Genomic DNA, 9,207 nt, shown 5'->3' with positions numbered 1-9,207 from the left:
GGCTTCCCCCTGGGCTCCTAGCTTTAGTCGCCCCCTCTGGTCCACCCTCCTCATAGCCCCAATCTCTCCCTATCCCTCCCTTGCATAGAATCCTCCATGGTTCCCCAGCACCATTGGGCCAGAGTCTGAGCTTTTTGGCCTGGAGGTCCTGGACCCAGCTCATCCTTCCCACCCCGCCTCTACTGTAGCACCCTAGTGCCTGGTACTCACTAAGCCCTTGCTTGTGTTGTGCTCTCTGTCTGCAACAGCTTTCCTTCTGCTCTTTGCCCAATTATTTCCTTCAGATGTCATTCTCAGATCAAGCCACCTCCTCCAGGAAGCCCTTCCTGACCACACCCTAGGCTGAGTCAGGCCCCTCTTCTGGGAGATCACAATTCCCTAGGCCTCCCTCATTGCCACATCCCTGGTCACTCTATCACTGTCTGGAGACACATGTGGCTCCCACTGGACCCTGGGCAGGGCTCAGGGCTGTCTGGGTCACCATAGCATCACCCAGCACAGGGCATGCCCAGAGTGGGTGCTCAACGAATATCTTTTGACTGAATGGATGGCCGTCCTCAGCCTCCCTCGGGAACCTCAGACCAAACAGAGCGGGGGTCTCTGCCCAGAGGAGGCTTCCCCAGCTCCAGCCCCATGCACGATGCCCCACGCCCACAGACAGAGACAAGGGCAAAGGTCCAGGCCCAAGCTTAGAAAAATAGGACTTTCTTGTTGTGCCCTGGTGTCCCCGACACCCTCCCCATCAGAGTTTTAAAAACCATGAGCAATTTGGTGAGTCTGAGCCCAGGTCCCTCGGGGTGTCCGGGTTCTTCTGCTCCTGAGGCCGGAGGAGCCTTAGAGGGGGGCACCTGGCTAGGGTCCCACAGGTTCGTGGCTGGGCCCCCAGGACTCGCAGTCCAGCTGGACCACGGTGTGGGCCCGGGGTGCAGCGGGCTCAGGGGCCGGCGGAGCCAGCGTGGGGCCCAGGGCGCCATTGGTCTGGGAGCAAACGCTGCTGACAGGCGCGGGTGTCTTGGCCTTGCCGGGGGGCTGGCCGCCATGCACCTTGTAGCGCATAAGCAGCACGAAGATGAAGACGAGCACCGAGGCCACGATGACACCACCCAGCGCGATGATCATGGTGCCTCCCAGGAAGGGTGCGTGCGGGGCTCCGCACGGCCGCAGCGCTGGCTCCGTGGAGAAGTGGGCACAGCCCACGGGTCGCGTGGCTGTCAGCCCCGTGGCACCATCCTCGTACACGGCCAGCACGCACAGGTCATAGCTACGGCCTGACGCCAGGTCGGTCAACAGGAAAGAGTGGCTGTCCGCCGGGATCATCCTGGAGGGGCAGGCAGGCAGGGGTCAGTCTCTGGCTGCCGGTACCCGTCCCGTGCTATCCGACACCCCTGCAGCCCCCACTGACATCCCTGCAGTCTGTTAGCCAGTTTCACTCCAGCCCCTCCTCGCTCCCCCACAGCCTGCCCCCAAAGCCCCCAGAGTGATTCTCTCTAGTCCGCTGCCCGCGTTCTCCGTAGCCCCCACTTGAGCTCTCCCAGTCCCGTTTCATTCCACACCCAGCTGCTTGGCTCCCCTCTCGCGCTGCCCCCCAGTTTCCCTCCAGCTGCCCCGCCCAACCTCGCCCTAACCCTCTGCCTGATTTCACCCTGGTCCCACCGCCCAAGTTCCCTGCGGCCCTGCCTCCAGTCCCCTCTCCAGTCCCCTGCCCAGTGTTGCTCTGACCCTGCCTGATTTCCCTCTGACCTGAACCCTTTGCCTTACGGCCCCCATGCAAGTTCCCTTGATCTTCCCTGCCCATCCCCTCTGTTCCCTCACCCAACTTCCCTCTGGTCCCCGACTTCCCTCCAGCCTCCCCCAAATTTCCCTTCTCCAGCTGCCTGCTTTTCCTCTAGAGAACAGCTAGAACCCTCTCTCATCTAACCACCCGATTTCCCTGTCCCCAGGCTGCCTGATTGCCTCCTAACCTGTCGGTAAGTTCCCCCAGACCTCCCTGCATTATTGTTAATATTCTATCTACAGCCTGCTTTCCAGTGGGGCTGTCATCCGAGTCCCTTTCATTAGACGAATGCACCTCAGTCACCACTGCTTCTTTCCCTCCCTGTTGCCTTATTTCTTTCCAGCTTGGTCAGCTAGTTCCCTTTTATCTCTGTTGCCTGGTTTCTATTTATCTTCTCCTTTCCCAAGTCCTTTTATCCTTCCCACCCAATTCCACTCTATTTCCTTTTGTGGCGGGGCACCCTGTTGGAGATTTACCTTGTGGCATAATCTGTTTTATTCCTGAACTGCTTTAATGGGAGAGGTACGGGGAGCTCCGTGATCACCTGTGGGCGGGTGACTCTCTTGGAGAGCATCCGTCCCATCCCCCACCAGGCAAGGGGGCCATGATTTGTGTGATTTTCAGGGGTCGGCCCTCCATGGAATCTACTGAGTAATGTTCTGAGAAAAGGAGTGGAATGAGCTCACTGGGTTTCCAGGATCGAAAAGAAAATTAGGTGGCCATCTCTCGAGGTGTGGACCCCAGGGGAGGGAAAGGGGATCCAGGTACGAGGTTCCCAAGGTACAGACTCCAGCCCTTGAGACTCCCAGGCCTTGGGACTGTGCCCCGCATGGCAGTGAGGACAAGGAGTCATCCACAGGCATCCACGCAAGCTTGGGCTTTGGTGACTTTGGTCATCACGACTGCTGACCACATGTGGTCACAGCAGATGTACCAAGTGCTCTGTGGCTTGAGGGCTGAAGTTGCACTGCCCATCTCTTGGAGTCTGTAAACTCCAGGTTTTGTGTTGGCAACAATGGAAGAGAGAAGGGAAGCCCCAAATGTGGCAAACCGGATATTCCTGTTGACCTGGCAAGTGGAGCTGGAATAAGGTTCAATTTGATTTAGAAAATCAAAAATTTAGATGTCATCATATTACAACTCTAAACATGTGCAGCAGTTCACACTGCGCAAACCTGAAGCCCAGTCTCTCTATTCAACCTCCTCCCCACAATTTTCCTTTTAATCTCTGGGCTGATTTCCTTTGTGGCGGGGCAGCCTCACTCCATTTTTCCTGGGATCCCTGTGCCTTCCTGCTCGATCTCCTCTTCTCCCTGCAGCCTGGCTTGGATCTAGTCCTGTCATCTGGAAAACCTGGTTTTTCTCTTTTTACTGCTTAAATTTGTTTTTACCTCCCCCCCCACATTAACTTGTCTTCTGGCCTGATTGCTTTATACTCTTGCTGCCTGACTTCCTTTTTACGTTTGTTACTATTGATGCTTGCAGCCTGATTTCTTTTATCGTTACCATTAACATCATCATCATCATTAGAGACAGGATCTCGCTCTGTTGCCCAGGCTGGATGCAGTGGTGTGATCATAGCTCACTGCAACCTCAAACTCCTGGGCTCAAACGATCCTCCTGCCTCAGCCTCTCGAGTAGCTGGGACTACAGGTGTGCTCCACCACACCCGGGTAACTAAGAAATTTTTTTGGTAGAGACAGGGTCTCCCTATGTTGCCCAGGCTGGTCTGGAAATCCTGGTTTCCAGCAATCCTCCTGCCTCAGCCTCCCGAAGTACTGGTATTACAGGCGTGAACCACTGTGCTTGGCGATTTATCGTCATTGTTTGATATTTTTCAGCCCTGTGGCCTGATTTATTTTAACATTTGCTGTCTTTTTTTTTTTTTTTTTTTTGAGACAGGGTCTTGCTCTGTCACCTAGACTAGAGTACCCACTGCAACCTCAAATTCCTGGGCTCAAGTGATCCTCCTGCCTCAGCCTCCTGAGTAGCTAGGACTATAGATGTGTGCCACCATGCCTGGCTAATTTTTCTTATTTTTTTGTACAGACGGGATCTCACTACGTTGTCCAGGCTGGTTTCGAATACCTGGGCTCACGTGATCCTCCTGCCTTGGCCTCCTACAGTGCTAGAATTATAGGCATGAGCCACTGTGCCTGGCTACTGTCTGATTTCTTTTCACCACTGCTGTCAGATGTCTTTTACACTTTCCACCTGATTCTTGTTATCCTTGCTGCCTAGTTTTTTACCTTTGCTGTCCGATTTCCTTTGTAACCTTATAGCATTTCTTAGCTGTGCTTCAGTCTGGTGTACTAGTAGGTGTACCCGAGCCATCCCCCCTCACTCCCCCACCCAAGCTACTCCACTGGCTGGATGCTGCACCTGTAGACGAGGATGTCATCAGCTGAGCTGTTGTATTGGATCTGGTACATGCGGATGCCTGGGATAGGCCGCTGATCTGGCCACTGGACGAGAGCAGCGGTGGCCCCATGCTCAGTCACCTGGACGCCACGGTCGGTAGGGGGCCCGGTGTCAGCCGCTTTGGCAGAGGCAGAGGCAGCCGAGGGTGGGGTGAGGGCATCAGGATCCCCGTCCCGCGGGGGGTCACAGCTGGTGCTATTGGCTAGCTGGGGAGGTGGCGGGGGGCCCACAGTCAGCTCAACAGCAGCTGTGGCCTCACCAGCTGCATTGGCTGCAATGCAGGTGAAGATGCCGCCATCGCCTGGCTCAGTGACCAGCAGCTCCAGTGTCCCATTAGGGAAGGCGCGAGCACGGCTCGAGTTGCCCAGCAGCCGGCCTTGGGGTGACACCCAACGCACACGAGGCTCTGGGTCCCCCACCGCCCGGCAGCGCAGGGCAGCCGGCCGACCTGCAGGCACCGCCAGGGGCGGCGAGCGGTGAGTCACCACTGGTGGCTCGCACACAAACTCCTCCTCGCCCACAGCCCAGAAGTAGCGGCCGCCCAGAGCAGGCGGCGAGGCGCAGGCCTCGAGGTCGTCCTCCCGCGCCAGGCGCCGCAGCCACACCAGCTCGCAGTTGCAGTGCAGAGGGTTCCCGCCAAAGGCCAGCACCAGGGCGGAGGCGGGCGAGCCCCGCGGCCTGGCGAGCAGGGGCAGGCGGGAGAAGAGCGGGTCCGGCGGGATGGTGGTCAGGCGGTTGGAGGTCATGTCCAGCCGCGCCAGCTTGTGCAGGCGGGAAAAGGCGCCAGCGGGCACGGAAGCCAGCAAGTTGTGGTCAAGGCCCAACGTGTTGACGTTTCCCAGGCGGCCCAAAGCCTCCCACGGCAGCTGCTCGAGGTTGTTGTAGGAGAGGTCGAGGTCCTCGAGGGTCTCGGCACAGTCGTCCAGGGCACCGGCTGCCAGGGCGGCCAGCTGGTTGTTGCTCAGGATGAGGTGACGCAAGTTGACCAGGCCACGCAGCTGACCCTCGCCCAGCGAGGTCAGCCGATTGCCATCGAGGTGCAGGGCGCGCAGGGCACGTAGGTCAGCAAAGGCGCCGGCGGCCACGTGGCGGATGGTGTTGCGCGACAAGCTCAGGTGCAGCAGGCCCGTCATGTTGGCCAGGTCTCGGCGGCGCACGGCTGCGATGAAGTTGTCTGCCAGCCTCAGCTCGGCTGCCCGGCGGTCCAGCGAGGGTGGCACAAACAGGAGGCCTGCCCCTGGGCACAACACGCTTAGGGGCAGTGACTGCGTCTGGCAGCGGCAACGGCGGGGACACGGGCTGGGTGTGGCTGGCTGGGGTGGAGACGAGGCAGGGGCCAGCGGCAGCAGGCAAAGGAGCAACGGGAGGACGGCCATCGCGGGCGGGGCGGCCTGCGGGGAAGAGGGGAGGCGTTAGGGAGGCTGAGGCCAGAAGAGAGGCCCCACGGGGCGTCCGGGTGGTCCGAGACCAGGAGAGAGTGTCACCGTGGGCTGAAAGCAAATGAGCCGGTTGGAGGTGGTCAGAGAGAGGAGTGGTCAGACACGGTCAGAAGCCAGAGGAGATGGTCCAAGACTCAGAGATGTGTCACGGCAGGGCAGAGGGCAGAACGAACAGAGGTGGTCAGAGGGAAGGGAGGTGGTTAGAAAGGGTCCAAGATGTCAGAGAAGAGGACAGTTGGCCAGGGTGGGCAGCAGGTAAGCCAGAGGTCATTAGACATGTCAGAAAGAGAGGGTCACAGATGGCCATAAAGAGAAGAGGTGGGCAGGGGACAGGGGTGATGAGAAGTGGTCAGACACGAGCAGAGAGGAGAGGTGGTCAGAGGTGGTCAGGAAGACGAGAGGTGGACAAAGAGAGGGAGGGGCTCGGGGGTGCTCAGGTCCAGGAGAGACGGTTGAAGATGGTCGGAGTGAGAAGTGGTCAGCAATGGTCCAAAGGCAGCAAGGAGGTGAGCGAGAGGAGGGAGGACAGGCGTGCAGAGTCAGACGGAGACCAGGACGGCTGATCAGGAGTATGGGTGTGGGGAGAGGTCATCAGAGAGAGGGAAGGCAGCCAGAGAGGACAGAAATGATCAGAGAGCAACTACAAAAGAGAGAGAGAGAGAGAGAGGAGACGTGGCCAGTAAAGGCCAGAGACAGTCCGGTGCTGCAGCCTGGGAGTTAGGGTCAGGGGCAGAAGGAGGCAAGAGAGAGGGTGAAGGATGGTTGGAGACAGGGCAGGGTGGACAGAGGTGGCAGAGAGCAGAGATGGACAGAGGCGGCTAGAGAGAAGAGTGGTAGACAGATGTTAAAGATGGTTGGAGACGGTCACAGACCAAGGCTTAGAGTCAGGGTGGACAAAGGGCAAGAGAGCCGGTGCAAGATGATTAGAGACAGCACCGTGGACAGAGACGTGATGGTCACTGAGAGAAGCAGCAGACAGAGGTGCTAGAGGGAGGAGCTGTGGACGGGGGTTTCAAAGATGATAAAGAGAGAGAAGGGAGCAGAGATGGTCACTGAGAGGGGAGGGAGAGGGAGGAGACCAGGGAGAGCAGCGTGGACGAGAGAGGCAGCCGAGACGGTCAGATAGGACAGACGGTGAGAAGCTGGAAGGGTGGGGGTCAGAGACCTGGACATGCCATCAACTGGGGATGGGGAGGTCAGAGAGGGGCAGGGCTGACCAATGTTCAGACAGTGTTTGCACAGACCCACGGGGAATGTCTTTTTCCTGGGGAAACCCCAAGAGTGCCAAAGGGACCTGGCTGTCACCTACCTCCACCCCCAGCCACAGAGCTCCTCCAAAGTCCCTCCCCACCATGAGGTCTCTCAGTTGACTTACCTGAGCTAGAAACCACCCCCGGGAGCAGGGTCCTCAGGCTCCAAGGGGGTCAGAGGTCAGGGCTCTGGAGGAGGCGTCTGGTCATGCCTTCCCTGTCCCCAAGACTTCTGTACAGGGACAGTCTGCCGTGTCTGTACTCAAATATGTGGTAATGGAGTCTCTAGACCTTAATACTTGAGGTCTCAGACCCCAAAATATTGGGCCTCTAGGGTCCGGTTTTAGAGACCCCGGCCCCAGTTTGGGTAGTTCAGGGACCGGGTATCCCACAGTCTTGGGATTCCAAACAGCTGTGGGCTGCTAAACAGCCAAATGGGGGAGTTTAGGGTGTGAGTTCCAAGCCTGGTCCTGGGATCTGACACCGGTGGTTCTGCATCCAGATACTGGGGTGCTGAGTCAAGATTTGGAGGTCTCTAGCCCCAGATTTCAGCATTCAGGTCTGCAGCAAGGACTTCAGGCCCAAACTCAGGTTCAGGCCCCTTGGAATCCCCTGGTTCAGATCTTGGAAACTGAGGCCTAAATCCCAGAGTTCAGGTCCCAAATGGTGGGTTGCAGGGTATTGATTTGGGAATCCAGTCCCAGATTTCAAGGTCCCAGGCACAGAATTCAGAGTTCAGCTCCAGATTTGGGGTCTAAGATGCCAAAATTTGGGGTTCCACTCTAAATCCTGGTGTCTATGTTCCAAATTATGGGGTTCAGGCTCAAAATCTTGGGGTCCCAGCAACCGATGTTGGCATTCCAGCCCCAGATATTGGGGTTCGAGCTCCAGGTCTTGGGGTTCCACAGCTGTATCTCGGGGTGCTGGCCCCAGATCAGGGTCCCAGGCTCGGGGTTTCCGGATCTCTTGATTCAATCTCGGAGTGCAGGCCCCCGAGGTCCAGGTGAGGGCCCTGGGTCTGGGGCGGCGGCGTCCCGGCTGGCTTCCTGGGCCGCGGCGGGGGCTGGCCGGGAAGGAGGGGCTCGGCTGCGGTGGGTAGAGGGGCGGCCGGGCAGCCCTGGGGCCGGGTGGGGCGAGGCCTGGGCGCAGACGGACAGACAGGCAGAGACACGCGGAATGGGGGCACCGCAGCGCAGGCGGGGGCGCAAGGGGGAGGGGCCGCGCTCAGAGACCCCTCCCCCGCCGGGGCCGGGGCGGGGGCCGGGCGGGGGCCGGGCAGGCGGGCCGGGTCCGGGCGCTCCCGCGGCCTCCTCGCCGGGAACCCAGGACCGCGCGCGCGCCCGCGCTTAAAGGCGCAGGCCCCGCGCGCCCCCGCGCTTAAAGGCGTAGGCAGCCCCTGTCTCTCAAAGGCGCGCCCTGGCCCCACCTCTCATGGAGTCGCCCTGGCGATGCTGGGAAGGAGAATCTCTGGATACAGAAAGATTGAGACAGAGACCAAGGCAGAGAGACAGAGAAAGAGACAGAGACAAAAAGATGGGCAGACTTAGACTGAGGGACAGAGAGGAGTAGAATGAGAGAGGCGGAGACAGAGATAGAAACCCACACACATATTCAAGGAGAGATGGAAAGACACAGAGACAGTGAGAGACCCAGAGAGAGATAGAGAGACAAGAGACAAGGACAAGTCAGAAAAAGAACCAGAGAGAGCCAGCAGTAGAGACACGCGTGCACACCCACACACAGAGGCCGTGATATGCAGCCCCTGAGCTGTGAGGGTGGCTCTGTGTACATGTGTGTCGGGTGCTCATTCATATCCTTGAATGTAGCCCTCTATCCCAGAGCCACCGGCCCCCCAAACCAGTCTCCTTCTGCCCCTCTATCTCAGCACCACCTCCCTGGGATGTCCTTTCCACAGGTGAAGTGTCCCTACCTGGGCCCTGCCCAGAAACAGGCCAGAGGGGCTCCTTCCCAAGGCTCCTTTCGCTGGCTTCAAGGGCGACTCCAAGCCCCTGTGCCCTCCTGGATTAGGTACAGATCTTCAGACACACTGACCAAATATCCTAGGGAGGAGGGAGAAGATAGGAAATAGAACAGAGGCAGGGGGTTGGCCAGGTTGACCCAGAGAAATGTGTCCGCTCTCTTTCCCTCCTCCTCATTCACAGAAGACCCACGGAAGACCCTGAATAGAATTATATCAACGCATGACTCACCAGGAATGGTGTGTGCCTGTCTTGATGCTTGTGAGAGAACAGAGGAGGGAAGGTTAGGGGGAGGGGGTCCCACACTTTCCTTGCAGATGGTGTCACGGGAAGAGGGGTATGGG

The 9,207-nt window shown here is 58.5% G+C and overlaps 1 protein-coding gene across 1 annotated transcript; it reads right to left on the bottom strand.

Annotated features, from left to right (window-relative positions):
* Positions 1 to 723: 723 nt before the first annotated feature.
* LRFN3 (leucine rich repeat and fibronectin type III domain containing 3) lies at positions 724 to 8,023 on the bottom strand. Its single transcript, XM_069457218.1, has 3 exons — positions 7,010 to 8,023; positions 4,157 to 5,586; positions 724 to 1,318 (listed from the first exon to the last, which is right to left on the bottom strand). The coding sequence occupies exons 2-3, from the start codon at positions 5,569 to 5,571 to the stop codon at positions 853 to 855; spliced, it is 1,881 nt and encodes a 626-aa protein (XP_069313319.1). The 5' UTR covers positions 5,572 to 5,586; positions 7,010 to 8,023; the 3' UTR covers positions 724 to 852.
* Between the last annotated feature and the right edge of the window lie 1,184 nt (positions 8,024 to 9,207).

This window comes from Eulemur rufifrons, chromosome 24, assembly GCF_041146395.1.
Source record: "Eulemur rufifrons isolate Redbay chromosome 24, OSU_ERuf_1, whole genome shotgun sequence".
NCBI classification, from domain to species: domain Eukaryota; kingdom Metazoa; phylum Chordata; class Mammalia; order Primates; family Lemuridae; genus Eulemur; species Eulemur rufifrons.
The sequence above is the reverse complement of the archived record's forward strand: the minus strand, read 5'-3'. Positions and strand labels throughout refer to the sequence as shown.

Bases quoted from the DNA above. Each gene is read 5' to 3' on its own strand.
- LRFN3 (XM_069457218.1), bottom strand. From the start codon at position 5,571: ATGGCCGTCCTCCCGTTGCTCCTTTGCCTGCTGCCGCTGGCCCCTGCC. The intron at 1,319-4,156 runs GTGCAGCATCCA...CTGCCCCTCCAG, and splicing joins GATGACATCCTCGTCTACAG to GATGATCCCGGCGGACAGCC.